The 14,822-nt window shown below is 50.1% G+C and overlaps 7 protein-coding genes across 7 annotated transcripts; 4 read left to right on the top strand and 3 right to left on the bottom strand.

The window, feature by feature from the left end:
- Nucleotides 1–61: 61 nt before the first annotated feature.
- On the top strand, nt 62–1,848 carry CC84DRAFT_1200384 (Metallo-dependent phosphatase; the record flags this gene model as incomplete). The annotated part of the gene is made up of 4 exons (XM_018181659.1): nt 62–197; nt 248–685; nt 735–883; nt 935–1,848. The coding sequence occupies 4 exons, from the start codon at nt 62–64 to the stop codon at nt 1,712–1,714; spliced, it is 1,503 nt and encodes a 500-aa protein (XP_018029125.1). The 3' UTR covers nt 1,715–1,848.
- A 1,815-nt stretch (nt 1,849–3,663) lies between these two features.
- On the top strand, nt 3,664–4,669 carry CC84DRAFT_1169909 (uncharacterized protein; the record flags this gene model as incomplete). Its single annotated transcript, XM_018179786.1, has 2 exons — nt 3,664–3,756; nt 3,892–4,669. 2 exons carry the CDS (start codon nt 3,664–3,666, stop codon nt 4,198–4,200), a joined length of 402 nt encoding a protein of 133 aa, XP_018029124.1. The 3' UTR covers nt 4,201–4,669.
- Nucleotides 4,670–4,926: 257 nt separating this feature from the next.
- On the top strand, nt 4,927–5,082 carry CC84DRAFT_1105539 (uncharacterized protein; the record flags this gene model as incomplete). Its single annotated transcript, XM_018175100.1, has 1 exon — nt 4,927–5,082. A coding segment is annotated over one exon (156 nt), but the record flags the coding sequence as incomplete, so codon positions are not given.
- Nucleotides 5,083–6,056: 974 nt separating this feature from the next.
- On the bottom strand, nt 6,057–6,877 carry CC84DRAFT_1181917 (RuBisCo LSMT C-terminal, substrate-binding domain-containing protein; the record flags this gene model as incomplete). The annotated part of the gene is made up of 2 exons (XM_018180579.1): nt 6,057–6,656; nt 6,719–6,877. 2 exons carry the CDS (start codon nt 6,875–6,877, stop codon nt 6,057–6,059), a joined length of 759 nt encoding a protein of 252 aa, XP_018029122.1.
- Nucleotides 6,878–7,523: 646 nt separating this feature from the next.
- CC84DRAFT_1169908 (uncharacterized protein) lies at nt 7,524–8,766 on the bottom strand. The gene has a single exon (XM_018179785.1). The coding sequence runs from the start codon at nt 8,424–8,426 to the stop codon at nt 7,791–7,793; it is 636 nt and encodes a 211-aa protein (XP_018029121.1). The 5' UTR covers nt 8,427–8,766; the 3' UTR covers nt 7,524–7,790.
- Nucleotides 8,767–9,313: 547 nt separating this feature from the next.
- Nucleotides 9,314–11,761, bottom strand: CC84DRAFT_1210624 (uncharacterized protein; the record flags this gene model as incomplete). The annotated part of the gene is made up of 1 exon (XM_018182299.1): nt 9,314–11,761. One exon carries the CDS (start codon nt 11,759–11,761, stop codon nt 9,314–9,316), a length of 2,448 nt encoding a protein of 815 aa, XP_018029120.1.
- A 2,108-nt stretch (nt 11,762–13,869) lies between these two features.
- Nucleotides 13,870–14,700, top strand: CC84DRAFT_1210623 (uncharacterized protein; the record flags this gene model as incomplete). Its single annotated transcript, XM_018182298.1, has 2 exons — nt 13,870–14,323; nt 14,416–14,700. 2 exons carry the CDS (start codon nt 13,870–13,872, stop codon nt 14,637–14,639), a joined length of 678 nt encoding a protein of 225 aa, XP_018029119.1. The 3' UTR covers nt 14,640–14,700.
- Between the last annotated feature and the right edge of the window lie 122 nt (nt 14,701–14,822).

Below are 14,822 nucleotides of genomic sequence, written 5' to 3'. Positions count from 1 at the left end.
GCCCATCAAGCTTTTGTTGACCAAGACTAACGTCACGCTTCGTCGCCGTTGCTTGTTCATTATGGTTGACATCTTGGCGTCGATGAAGGCGTTGCCGCTCTTCGCGGCGTGCGTATTAGCGGCGGCTAGCTACCCTCCCATTCCATCGGACAAGACCACTCCAGTGCAGCAGCGCCTTGCTGTCAAGGGACCGAATGGTACATCATCATCGCTTTCCATGATTTTTCAATAAGCTGACATATCATAGCTGTGTCCGTCGGCTGGAACACCTACCAAAAGCTCGCCCAGCCTTGCGTCCAGTACGGAACTTCAAAGACCTCTTTGACGTCCATGCAATGCTCAACCAGCTCCATCACATATCCCACTTCGCGCACATACTCCAATGCTGTGACTCTGACGGGACTCACGCCAGCTACGACCTACTACTACAAGATTGTGTCGACAAACTCATCTGTTGAGCACTTCCTCAGCCCACGTGTGCCTGGTGACAAGACGCCCTTCTCCATCAACGCCATCATCGATCTCGGTGTGTACGGCGCAGACGGCTTCACTATACAAGGTGACCAGACGAAGCGCGATATCATTCCAACGATTGACCCATCGCTCAACCATACCACCATCGATCGTCTTGCACGGACGGTCGACGACTATGAGTTCATCATCCACCCGGGTGATCTGGCATATGGTGAGGATATCTGCCTGTTTGAGTTCACTACATGTCTAATTTTGCCCAGCCGACGACTGGTTCGAGAAGCCAAAGAATCTTCTTGACGGAAAGAATGCATACGAAGCTATCCTCGAGCAATTTTACACCCAGCTAGCGCCTATCGCAGGTCGCAAGCCATATATGGCCAGCCCTGGTAACCACGAGGTTGCCTGCCAAGTGAGAAGACTCAGCATACCGTTTCCTCATCAATTGCTCACGCCCATCTAGGAAGTTCCCGTGCTCACTCTCGCCTGTCCCGAAGGTCAGAAGAACTTCACCGACTTTATGAACCGCTTCGGGCAGACCATGCCCAGCTCTTTTGCCTCAACATCCGCAAACCAAGCAGCCAAGGTGAACGCCAATAAAGCCGCCGCGCTTGCAAAGCCGCCATTCTGGTTCTCCTTCGAGTACGGCATGGTCCATGTTGCCATGATCGACACGGAAACGGACTTCGCCAACGCACCTGACCAGCCGGGCGGCTCTTCCGGGTACCTTAACGCCTCGCCCTTTGGCACCGCAAATCAGCAGCTTGACTGGCTCGCCGCGGACCTCGCCTCTGTCGACCGAACCATCACCCCTTGGGTCATCGTTGGCGGCCACCGCCCCTGGTACACTACCAAGGGCAGCTCCCCCTGCGACTCGTGCCAGAAGGCGTTCGAGCCCCTGCTCTACAAATACGGCGTCGACCTCGCCATCTTCGGTCACGTGCACAACTCGCAGCGCTTCCTGCCCGTCAACAACAGCGTCGCAGATCCCGCGAAGCTGAACAACCCCAAGGCCCCAATGTACATTGTCGCTGGTGGTGCGGGTAACATTGAGGGTTTGTCGAGTGTGGGTGGCAACTACTCAACGAATGTGTTTGCGTATGCGGATGATTTCAGCTACGCGAGTGTGTCGTTCCAGAGTGCGAATAACTTGAAGGTCGATTTCATCAGGTCGAGCACGGGCGACGTTTTGGACTCCTCGGTGTTGTACAAGAAGCACGATCAGCAGTTTGTCGTGCAGTAGGGACAATATCGTTCATGATAACAAATGATGAGTAAAGCACGATTCACGTAACAGAAGGCTCGACGCAGCCAGACGAATGTAACTTTGGATTTCGTATCGACGTTCGAAACTGTAGTGAATGTCCAAGTTAAGACCCACTCAGGAGTTCTGGACGCGGGTAACGATGTATACAATGATCACCTTCTCGCATGCTGCGCTGCATCTCCCACACACGCCCTGCTGTGCCGCGTCACAATAATGCTGACTATACAGGTAATTCTAACATCTTGCGAGAAACCCTACACAAGACACCTTGGGCGTTTCTCTTCTTCCCCTGCACAAGACCCCTCAATTGTTTCTCTTGTCACCTTGCAACATCTCAAGCACCCAGCTGCATGTCACAAGACAGCAGGAGATGCGAGAAAACTACCAAATGCCTTCACGCGGCACTGCATATAATCGATGGGGCAAGCTTAACTATCCAATTTCACCACTGAACCTGAAACATATTTGGCTCGCACGACGGACGAAAAAACAACGGGGAGCCTAGGATAGAAATTGACCTGTCAAGCGTCACAGTAGTCGACTTGGGTGCAGGCACAGGGTATTCTATTTGTTCGCTCAACTTCATCACTGGCCGCAAGGGCTGATTTTGCCCGCTAGTATCTATGCGTGTGAGCTATTCGCAGAGCTTCCCGACACAGCAACCGTTAATGCGAAAAAACATGCTCACGCTCATTAGCACGTACTTAACTGTGAATGTGTCTCTAGTTAAAGCGGATTCACATAGGTCCAGGAGTGTATGTGCAATGATTGGAGGTCGTGCCGCTCACGGCGCAAGTGCTTGCAAAGAACAGTGGCGAGCTGACGCCTGGCAGCGACGCACTCGTCCAGCAGTGGCACAACCCGGCAGGACATATCCCATACGAGTGAGTAGAACCTGCTGCGTACATGATCCTCGAGCTCGCTGATTGGTAACCAGATGTGTCCCAAATCTGCCAAAAATGTTTGCTGAGAGCGTGTTGGAATGGTGGTTGATGATACACTGGGCAAATCTGAACGTTATCAGGTGGCAGCTCAGCAGAGCTACCTAGCAGGTATCCAGGTATATCCTCATCAACAGGTACAGGGCGCTCAGTTAGTGGCTTTTTAGAAGCAGCTGATTAACAACGCTGAGGGTGGAGCGTTTGTTGATGTCAAGTACACGTTGTTGGTGGATCACAAGAGCTTGTTACAAGTAGCAATGCCACGACAAAGGAGAAAGCGTTCACATCCATCGAACGAGCTGGCTTTTCAATGGTATTGCTGCTGCACGGTGTTGAAGGCAAAGACTGAGTCCCCGTACGTAACATGTCCACGAAAACTGCATTTGCGGAATAAACTATCTACACCGCAAGTTGAGTCAACGTAACCGTTGCAAGGTCAAAATAAGCAATTATGGGAGAAAGATGCTTGCCATGTGTTGACAAGACGTAACAGTTGTAGCAGTACTGACCTACTATTAATTGAATGTGTGCGTACGGGGACTTGGAGTCAGGTGGATCCAGCGCCATCGACTGGAGCACACAAAGGAGCCAGGATTGCTGACACAGAGGCAATGACGGAATGATGGGACTTTGGGACAAGGGCGGAAGGGTGAGACCCAAAGCCTATAACGCCTCCTCCACCCGCTTATACTTACACGACCCACAGCGACCGCACTACCACATTATATAGATAGATTGTATAAGAATCATGATTGTATAAGCCTATGGAATAATCCACCACAATATCTCGCGATAATAGCTATTATTCGTGGCTCTACAGCCTCATTTTTGTAGTGGGCTTGAGGGCCCGGAGCGGGCGTTCGGTGACTCCGGGCGTTCGGTGCACGGACACGGTACCGTGTCCGTGCACGCGATGCGCGGTTTCGCCAGATGCGCGATCTCAGAAAAATCGCGCAATCTTCACAACCTCATAACTCAACCAATATGGATCCAATCAACGAAGCGATTGAAGAAATCAACTCCCTAGGACCAGGCGAAACTTTTACGTACACTGCAATAGCAAAAAAATATGGTGTTGTACGCTCAACGTTAACGCGCCGGCATAAGGGTAAAACAGCCTCATCTACTACCCAGCACGCCAACACACAAAAGCTCACTCCATAACAAGAGCTAGAGCTTATAAGCTATATAGAACAGCTTATAGCTCATTAGCTACCACCTACAAGGGAGATGGTACAAAATTTCGCGTCAGCTATAGCAAAGGAGCCAGTGAGCGAGAGCTGGGTTACCCGATTTCTCACCCGCCATGGGATCTCTATTACCCCCCGATGGAGTACTGGAATGGATCGCGATCGCCACCATGCTGATTTAGAGGATAAATATCAACTATTCTTTCAACTTCTAATAGAGGTTATTGAGAAATACGATATAGAGCCACGTCACACGTACAATATGGATGAGAAAGGCTTCCTTATTAGGGTAATTAGAAGAAGTAAAAGGATCTTTAGTAAAGCAATATAGGACCAAAAGGAAGTTACAGCAGCCCTTTAAGATGGTAATAGAGAGTGGATAACACTACAAGTATATGTTTATGGTGATAGATCAGCTCTCCCTCCTACTCTGATCTTTGCCTCTGCAAATTCAGCCCTTCAAGCTTCTTAGGTAGATGGAATTCAGGCTAGAAAACACCAAGTTCACGTTAGCTCATCTCCCTCTAGCTGGACCAACAATGATATTAGCCTAGCGTGGCTTGAACAGGTGTTTAATTGATACACTAAGCAGAAATCACGACAATCCTATTGGCTATTAATCCTTAACGGCCATAGATCCCACATCACTATGGATTTCATCAAGTTCTATAATTAGAATCGAATTCTCCTCCTAATATTCCCCCCTCATTCAACCCACACGTTACAGCCACTAGATGTGGTAATATTCAAGCCTCTATCATCTACCTATTTAAAATAGCTCACAAAATACCTCTACAACGCCTAAGGACTATTACTAGTTAAGAAAGGAGACTTCTTCCTACTATTTTAGGAAGCCTAGACCTACTCCTTTTAAGAAAAAACAATCCTAAGGTCTTTCTAAGTAACTAGAATAATACCTCTTAGCCTAGAGATTATACTTAAACAGTTCAAGAAATCAACACCAGAGCAAGAAGAGAGAGAGAACTCTAGCTCAGTCCTTAGTAGAGAGGATTAGCTCAAATTGCATAGCCTAATATAATCAGAAGTAAAGGACTAGAGTAGTAGAGAGGCTCAAAAGCTAAGCCGCTCACTCCACCATATATTAATCCAAAATGAGCTACTCCACATAGAAGTAGAAGGCTTATCAAAGGCTCTACTTTCTAAGAAGAAACACGAGAAGAAAAGCAAGCCCCTAGACCTACAGCAACGCTAGGAGTACCGCAGGGGCGCTGTATTCTAGTCCCCATCTAAAGTGAGGGAGGCCCAGTTCCGCCAAAGGATTAAAGACCAAGAAGCTAAGAAGTAACAACTTGAAAAAGCTCATAAGAAGGCAGAAAAGGCCTCAAAAAAGGTACATCAACTTTAAGAGAAAGAAGAAAGAGCAAGGTTAAGGATTCAAAGGCGAGAAGAAAAGGAGAGGATTACAGCTAAGAAATAGGCTACACGCCAACGTAAAGAAAAAGAGAAACAAAATACTAAAAAGCCTATACAAACTTCCCAAAAAAGAAAGAGGAAGGCTTTAGAGCCTACTATAAAGCTTATATAGAAAAAACAGAGGCGTGAGGTGGTTGCAGAGGGTAGGGGAGGTGATTAGGGCCGTGATCCTTCATCTGTGAGAACTACGAGGGTTGGCAGGAACATCAAACTCCCACAGAAATTCAAGTAGTCCATCTTTTTCGTAGTAGTTTGTTTAGTATTTAGATGGATTATTAGAATAATTAAGCTATTGTGGGTGGCTCTGTAACTCGATTTCTGCAACTCAGTGATTTGGTGATGGGCGCGCATCTGGCGAAACCGCGCATCGCGTGCACGGACACGGTAAGCTTTTGGGCACCGCCTCAGAAGGCTGAGGGAAAAGGCTGCCCCATCCCCAACCATCAGAGATATTATTACATCGAACGCTTTTATTTCCCCCACAATCTATAGCCACACATCTTGGTTCGTCTAGCAAATACTTTAAGTTGCGCGAAGTTTGCGTTGTAGTGGGAGTTGGGCTCAAGATTTTCTTTCGCTTCTCTTTCGAAGGCTGTTTATAGGCTACCGGTAGTCAGAACTTCTCTTTCAATTCCTGTTAGAACCATTCTTAGAAGCTGTAGCTCGACACATCGCCTTGTGCTCTTTGTAATGGGCGACCTGGCACGCCCGCCCGCAGTACATGACCTTGTTGCACCTTCCGCACTGCATCAACTACACATAAGCCTTTTCGCACTTCGCACATTGGGCCGGTGCCGACAACAGGCCCCTCCCATTTCCACTTCCACTCTCTAGCGCCGCCAACAAATCCCCCGCTATCGTTCTCGTCAATCTCAACACCCGCTGTTCACCCAAGCTGGCGTGCGCCGCCGACCATGCGTTCCCTCCCGGGGAATAGAACCCCTCTGCGAGTTGCTCTTCCAGCTTTTCGAGTTGAGTTCCGAAACCGTCGAGAAGACTAGAAATTGATTCTACCAGAAACTGCAGAACTTCCACTTCGTTTGAATCGCTGGTTTTCTCAACTGCAGCATCGCTTTGATGAGGCGCTATTATAGCAAGATCCGATTCGTGCAGCCGTTGAATATGGAGGTATCGAAGGACGCTTCTTGGTAGCGGATCATTGAGAGTAAGAGAAATAGTAGAGGTCGAATCGAGCCCAGCCGATAACCAGAGTTTGTGCTTTTGCTCGAAAAATGGGGCCATGGGATCAGTCATGAGAACGAGGTCATAGCTGTCATTGGGATTACCGGGCACGATAAACCCATAGAGACGTAAAAGGCGATTGTTTGGAATAGGCCCATAATTGATGAAAACCTGGAAGAATACTTCTAGGTAAGCGCACGAATTAGTAGCATTAGAAAACAAGACGGACGCACCTGATCTCCCGATTCGTAGTTTTTCCCGGCAAGAACAGAGAGATTTCTAGACAAGGCATCGTAGGCGTGACACTGCTTAACCTCGGACGAGTGGTTCAACATGTCCGCGAAGGGGGCCAAAGGTCGAATTGAATCTCCATCGGGCAGCTGAAAATCCATCGCATGACTCCATACAGTGCAGAGAGCCCACTTGTACTGAAAGATAGGAATTAAGTGTTAGTAACCGCTTCACACCATTTTTCGCGTGTTGTATTTTCCTACATCTTCGATGGTGAATTTGTGGCGTGGGAACAGTTCTTGATGTCGTTCAAACAGTCGTGCTACTAATCCCTTATAATTGTTCTTGATCTGGCGATCCAGCTGCTTCGTGGTAGTGTAGAGCGAAGTTCCCACGCAAACTTCCAGCTCGGCCTCCGCAAAGAAGATGCTCGAAGTGTAGCTCGCAGGTAGCGCCGCCACATGGATTCGCAGGCCATCGTATCCCGACCCGCACGATCTGACAAAGAGAATATACGTAGCCAAGGTGTCATCGACAGACAAGGGCGGCCGCGTAGAGCGAAGGGCTGGCCCAAGGAGGGGATCAGCATATGCGTGTTTGACTATCCAGAGAACGCCATGTGGAATGGTGAGGATTTTTTTCTCCTTCCTTGAATCGCCGCAGCGTTCTGACACCGCGGCCAGTATCCGAGAAGTCGGCGAGCTCGAGTTAGATCTGAAGCCATCAGTAGCGCCAAACTATCAAAGGAGCAACACAGGGAAAATTTGGCGCAGGGACGTGGCTGGCTGCACACAACTTGAAACGATTCTTCAGCTACATTACATAATATTGTGGAGCATAATATGCGCAGCGAGATGACTTGTATTAACTCGAAGTCGAACTAGGTACACGCTTACTCTGCCTATGTGGCACACTCGCCAATCTGGGAATTGTCTATTCTTTGAGCATGACAAACGCATTAAGAGATACGTGAGAATTGTCCTATCCACTTTTCGCCCCTGGAGATCGATGAATAGTGAACTAAGTCATTGTGATGTAGAGTAGGTGGATCTCAAGATAGCTTGATTATGGCCTTCAGTTGGGTTGTCGTTCATTGATGAGGGTGGCACTGCTGAAACCGCGAGTCCTCAAGGCCTCGATGAGGCCGCTTGCCCAGGTGGACCGTTCAGATCTGGTCCTGGTACTGTGTTCAGCGTTACGTGTCTCCTTGCCGCGGACTGAGCGAGAAGCCTTGCCACGGACGGAAGGTTCGGCTTCGGCATCGCGAGTAGCCTTGCCGCGGACTGAGCGAGACGCCTTGCCACGAACTGATCGTGCTTCAACTTCCCTGATGTCCTCTTTCTCTTCTTCGTCATCTATATCCTCTTCGGTGGAGCGCGTCGCCTTTCCACGTACAGAGCGAGTTGACTTGCCACGAAATGAGCGTGTCTCGATGTTATCTTCTTCGCCTTCTTTCTCCCCGGCGGAACGTGTAGACTTGTCTCGGACAGATCGTGATTCCTTACCACGATCTGACCGAGCATCGGTCTCCTCGTCCTCAGCTTGCTCATCCTCTTCAGAGCGGAGTAGGAATGGTACTTTCTCGACAGAGCGGGCTTGGACTAGGCGTGTCTCCACAGCAATGTCAGGAGCGTCATTGAGTTTGAGATTAGAAATTGGCGCAGTCAGGACGGTGAGAGCGAATATAGCGATGATGAGTGCGGACCGCATGTTGTTGGTATCGTGAAGAATCAAGTAGAGTATTGATTTACTTTTTTTTTTTTTTTGGGTAAAGTTGCAGTGTGCACAGCACAAATTTCAGGTCAGAAAAAGCAGGCACAGCCTGAGAGTAGAAGTTGAATTCGAAAGAATGAGTTGAGAAGATCCGGATCCTCTGCTCCATGAAAGTTGAGAAACGAGTGGCACTTTATCCATTCGACGCCGGGCATGTTTAGGAAAGTCGTACTGAGTGAGCCGAAAGTTGATTGGATGAGCGAGCAGGTGACTCAAGATACTGAAGCGCTGCTCAAACCTCGCTTCATGCACATGCGTGATGGTGGGTGCCGAAATGATAAACATAGGCGCCCGACGGATGCCATAACAGGCTAGGTCGAGAGCAGTGGGCAGGACTTTAGCCGCCCGGGACCACTTCTCTGGGTTTGATCCACGAATCAATCCATGCCCCGCTAGCCCCACAGGGCATTGTGAGCGCCTGGCTTCATCGCATAACGAGCCAACAACTGACTGGTTCTTCTGCTATATTGATGTTAGGGTTGGCGTATTTGTTGCTGAATGCTGCAAGCGGCGCACCCTCTGAATGCAATGTCATCTAGGTAGTGATGGGACAGTCTCATTGCCAATGAAAGCCGGCCGAGGACAGTCAGTAGTGGGAAAGGAATTGACTTTGCGAACGAGGCGTTGCGCAGCACGAGCACATACAGAAGTACACAAAATGTGATATGATGGCATATTTGCTATTATAACAAGAATTTGCCAACGTGAGAGCTGTCACAGCGACAAAGATGCTGCTCATAACGTCGTCTCCTCACAGCCAGTGTGCCCGATATAGAAGCGCTCATGGGATGGAGTAGGTAGGGAAAGAGAAGCCCAGCGAAGGTCTATGAAGATGAAGGGCTACCTTTGAAAGAAGGGGGTATACTGTTGCCCGAGAACCTCCAGCCACCTATAGGAACCCACTTCACTTTGACCTCCTTAGCCTTCGCTCGTGGCGTTTCGTCGGCTTTCGTCGAAGTCATCTTCTTTGACATATCATCAGGTAGACCGTAAAGGAGTGTAGCTATGGCTGACGTCTTCCAGACGCCGACTTGACCGCGGTCATGCTCTCTTGAGCTTCGGAAAATGGTCGCAAGCAAGAAGATACCAGTAAAGGCGAGTAGCCCGAGTGGAAGCGACAACCAGACCCATCGTACATCCACAAAACTCTCGAGGTCGTACGCCATGCCTTCCACTGTTTCTGTATCGCTTGGAGCTGATCGCATCATGTTTGTCATTGCTGAAGCCATGCGATCCATGTGCATCGTGACATTTCTGTACAGCCAGGGATTGTAGATCATTCTCCGGGTGTAAGGAGTGATGGTCTTCCACCATTTCCATCGCATCATTGGCTGGGCGTCCTTGTCGTCGCTAAGGATCGTGTAGGTAGAGGGAAACACATCATCGAACAGAGCTACCATGGCATTATGAGTGTTGTTGTCGATGAAGTAGGTGTTATTCTCGGTGATTAAGGTGATATTTTCCAGGTATACGTAGTCGTAGAGGATCATCTGATTGTTGTCATTCGGAATCACTGTCGTTAGCCAGTGCGATTCTCCTACGGATGTATTCACGAATGCTCTAGTTATCTTTTCGATATATCCGCCCGCGGTGTAAGTCGACTGCATGGTCTGAGCGGACCATGATAGTATACACTCCTGGGCTGATGGGGTTGCGTTCCGGTGCACTGACTCTGCTTCCTCACCGGAAACGATGATAACGTGTGCCAATGGATTTCGACTGTTGTTGAGCAGAGGTGTATACCCTGGCATGAATTCTCGGGAAAATAAGTCATATAAAGGTTGAGCGCGTTGCAAAAGAATTTCTCCAGAATGGTTCGATCTTCGGTCTACGTTGTACCCTGTCATGAGAAGTGGCTTGTCTGCTTTAAGCCACCATCCGCAAGAGGTTCCATTCGGGAAGGTATAGTCCTCGACAGCGTCGGGATCCGCGTCAGGCATTTGGATCCAGTCCATTGGTCCGTGGCTGCATCTGAACTCCATGCGATCAATTGCATCGCGGCATTCATTTGAGATACCGAATGTCTCATAATCTGGCCAGGTACAGTTGCTATTTGGACATCCCAGTGGAACCTCAGCTCTCATCCCTTTTCCAAAGGTCATAGGAGGTGTCCCGTTGCCGAAGAAAAAGCGATAGCCGACTCCAACCATTGATTGATCGGTCTCCATAGTTTGGAAGCCTTGCTGAAAGCTCATACTAGAATAGAATGGTTCGTACCCAATCGCTCTCGGAATTTGACCTTTGCCGTCCTGAAGTCGCCATTTCTCAGGGTACTCTACGACTTGTTGGAAAAAGGGATCGAGACATAATGCCATGATAGTTACGCAGGCTCCGAGCGCCGCGAGTGACCTGCCCTTTGTACGGATGATCAGTAGAAGGGAGCCCCATGGACCCCTTGACGCATTATCAAAGATCTCGAAATCCCACATTTTTTTCGAATTGTCACCTTGAAACCAACTCCATTTAAGTTGCCCCAGGGCCTCGGAAACGGGTAATAAAAGAGCGGCGGATGCGATCTTTGCCAGAACCGAGATATAGGCGTTCAGAGTAAGACCGAGAGGCCATCGAGGGATGCTACGATTCTGATAGACGTACAACATGACGATGACACCCGCCATGCACGCAGCACTGAGCGTCCAACTGATGATCTCTAGTAACCATCTCTTCACCACGTTTCGCGAAGCGCTGTACCTCCACAGTCTTTGCTCGATGCGTTGCGCAAAATTAGAGGCTTGCTGCACATCTGCAGCATTTTCTTCTCCTCTTTTCTCGGCTATTCCAGGAGTTATTGGACTTGTATCGGGTCTGAAAGGGGCCTCCTCGATCCCAAGTCCAGCTATACTTTTTCGCCTCCAATCGATCTTGTCGGACTCTGTGACAGTTGGGGAGTGTGGCGAGAAGGCATTTCGACGGAATCGTAGATGGGGTCTTCCTTTGGGGTCAAACTGGAGGGATCGGTTGGGGGCCTGAGGTTTCGACCGGTGGCGAGGCGTCTCAACGGTGAGAATGGGTACGGCTAGGTGTCTGGAAGATTGAGGTGGGGGTGCCAACAAGCTGTATGATGGCGGTGTAGGTGAGTGTGCGGGCGGTTTGGACACACAATGAATCGGTGTATCTCTCGAGCTTGTTTCACACGTAGGGCAAATATACTCGGGAGCATGTCTCGAATGTGGCGGTGTCTGTCCTTGTACACGGTAATCGTCTTTGGGATCGAGGAATATAGGGAAGTTTGGATTAGCGGACCAGTATGGAGACACTGGCAACCTAGGCATATTGTGCGAGAGGGTACAAGCTTTCACCAGTCTAGTCCAGTGGCTTGCTAAATAAGATTAAGTATAAGTATGTATGAAGTACGCCTGCGTACCGGCAAGGATTGGACACTGGATAGCCTGTAGAGAGCCTGCGATACCTTTATCACACCTCCTAGCGTCTGTGGCACGGTTGTCCAACAAGGTGTGTCTATATTTGGGGACTACACCGTCATGGGCCACGCACTCGTAGATCGTTTGGAGCTCCAGTCACAGGCCAAGGCGTAAGCCGCACCCTGGCCGAACGCCGCATTCCAGCATTGCTTGAGGAGCCTCAATTACCAGTCAAAGTCGGGTATAGGGAAGGATTCGGTGGACTAGCAGAGCAAAGGCTTAGGAGATGTCAAGCCTTACAGCAGGCCCAAACACGCGCCGGATAGCTCATTTGGTGTTGGTTTTCCGTCGGCTGGCTCCTCAGGCCAATGAGAGATGTCCTTGGCTGCGCTTAGCGCGTTAAGAAGCTCTACTAGTAGGATGGTCCGTGAATCAGGCAATCTGCGTGATACCAAAGGCCCAACGCTTGCGGATGAATGAGAGGCTATCTCCTTTCCACAACGTTCAAATCTAGACACATAAAATACCTCAGCAAAGTTTGCTGGACCAAAGCAGAAAAAGCAGGACTTGAGGGATATAGGAATAGACGGTTGTCGATCGACCATGAAGCATAAAGCATACAAGTCACCTGGAGCTATGCTTAGAGCCTCCAGTCGCGGCGAGACCTACGCGCAGAACTCGGTCTACGCCTCAATCCTACATGATAGATGAACAGGCTGAAAGTACATCGTTGACAGCAGGATATGCAGCAAGGTGAGCTTAGCTCTCCGTCGATGCACTCGAGGCCAGGCGGCCCAATGGAGGCCTCGTATAAGCGCTGGGATGGATCAGTTTGTTTAGGTCACGCCGTGCAGGCGCCGGTAGCTCAAATCAACGCTGCGGCACGGGCATGTGAATCTGATAGTGAAAGGCTATCCGCCTATCCCTAACAGGTGGCGTGGGCAAAAGGCCGCTGGAAAGGTACAAGGTACGATGCAACGGAGTGAAGGTTGACGATTGGCGGTGATTGCTCGGCGTCGTCGCGGGCAATTTACGCGCCGGCCTTTTTGTGGAACCACTGATTCGCCCAACACGCGCGTTAGCAGTGTACGGCAACCACAAGACCTACTGGGCGATTTATCGCACTACTGGTCGTCATATTCAAGTTCAAGCGGGTGGATGCTGAGTGAGGCGGCGACACAAGTGCGGTACGCTTTCTACAGTACACAGTACAGCTGCACAAGCGTTGCATGAATTTGATTAATTACTCGTACTCCGATTACTCGCTCGCTACTCTTCTACAAGCATCTATGAAAGGTCACATGATGGTTATTTCTAGCAACTTTGTTGCCAGGTGTCGTGCCAGCTGCTCCTACTATACCCGTCACACAACCACGTCCACACAGTAGATATGGATCGAGCCAGCCAGGTGCTCCCTCCAGATGTGCCCAGAACATATGCTGTCCTATCAGAACGGCAACACTCTGCCATCGCAAGCACGAACGACGCTCGAAAGAAGCCCTGGCTTAAAGCCGGCAGTCAAAACCTCACCCAGCCGAAGCTGAGGCCGGGCCTGGATTCAGGTCCAACCAAAAGCGCTCTCTAGATTTTACAGCCTTTCCTTCTGTGGCTCCGAGTATGACACCGGGCGGAAGAAGGCGGCGAGGCCAAGCAGCCGCGCATATCCTATGTGGTGGTCCGCCTACTCGTAGTGTTCAAAGCCTCCGCCGGGGACAGGGTGAGCGAGGTCGTGGGAAGTCGGGGCCTTCGTGAGCACGTTCTGATATATGTGGTCAGCATCACTACTTCACCGTATTGTTGCCTATACGCATACTCACCATCGCAAAGCTTCCGTGTGACATCGGGCAGCAGGAAAGGTGGCGGGTGCTCCCAAAGCTCTCCACAGTTTGCCACCACGAGCAGGGACGGCGGCCGAGCCGCACCGGCACAGGCCTTGCGCCGGAGGCGACGTTTTCTAGATATGGCCAAAGAGAAGAGTGCTGTATGCAGCTCCTAAATAGTGTAGTGCCTTGCTAGGCATGGCCACCATTACGGCTCTGCTAGTACTCATCCCTCACGAACATGAACATTCCAAAACTCCTCACGACCCTCAAGGTCGAACTGGAGCACCTCTCTACGGCCCTAGAGATTGCAGTGCCCATGTAAAGAGTCGCTGGTCGTTTGGCCGTACGACAGCTGTATCACCAAAATATATGCGCCTGCAACGACGGCGATTCGCCAGTAGCGCTCGGTTGAACCCACGTGCCGAAGTGCAGGCTTCGATTTCCAGAGCCGCCGCGCTCTATCTTAGCTTGTATCCTTCCTATCACATCGTATTCCCCTTCAACGAGCCGGCTAGAGCTCGGCTGCGGCTTGGTCTAGGAACCGGCGCCGGTGGACTCGAGAAGATTGAAGACGTGGTGGGCTTAATCAGGTCTTTTGTTCGGTCGGCGGAGAGAACAACAGCGGGTTTCGGAGCCCGAGGGCGTCGTGGTATGTGTCTAGGTTACAAAGTGGGCGTCGCTGTGCGTTGGACCGCGTCTCGAAATGTACACAATGGCTGGTTTCGACGCTGGAAACCGCAGTTGGCTGGATTGACGAGCGCCGTGGCCCCCGGGAGTCTTGGCACTGCTCCCAATCCCGAGTCGGATTAGCGATGTTCCGAGCGCTTCCAGAAGCTGGCGGAGCGGCCGTTCTATCACGTGAGCCGTGCAGGGCTGCTGAACACGAGTCAGCTCTGGCTGTTGCGGGCTCGCGCTACTCAATACCATGGGCAAAATTATGGACGCGATCATCTCCCAGCGGCTGAATTATCTAGTAGAAACATACGAGCTACTCCCACCAACCCACTTAGGAGGGAGGAAGAAACGATCCATAGAGCACGCACTACACGCCATAATAGAAAAGATCTATAGAGTATAGAATTAGAAGAAAATATATACGGCCAGCCTCCTATAGCTTAACGTCTCTAGTGCATTTAATAATATATTAT

This window comes from Paraphaeosphaeria sporulosa, assembly GCF_001642045.1.
Source record: "Paraphaeosphaeria sporulosa strain AP3s5-JAC2a unplaced genomic scaffold CC84scaffold_17, whole genome shotgun sequence".
NCBI lineage: Eukaryota > Fungi > Ascomycota > Dothideomycetes > Pleosporales > Didymosphaeriaceae > Paraphaeosphaeria > Paraphaeosphaeria sporulosa.
The sequence above is the reverse complement of the archived record's forward strand: the minus strand, read 5'-3'. Positions and strand labels throughout refer to the sequence as shown.

Excerpts from the sequence above, each read along its gene's own strand:
- CC84DRAFT_1169908 (XM_018179785.1), bottom strand. The coding sequence starts at position 8,426 with ATGCGGTCCGCACTCATCATCGCTATATTCGCTCTCACCGTCCTGACT.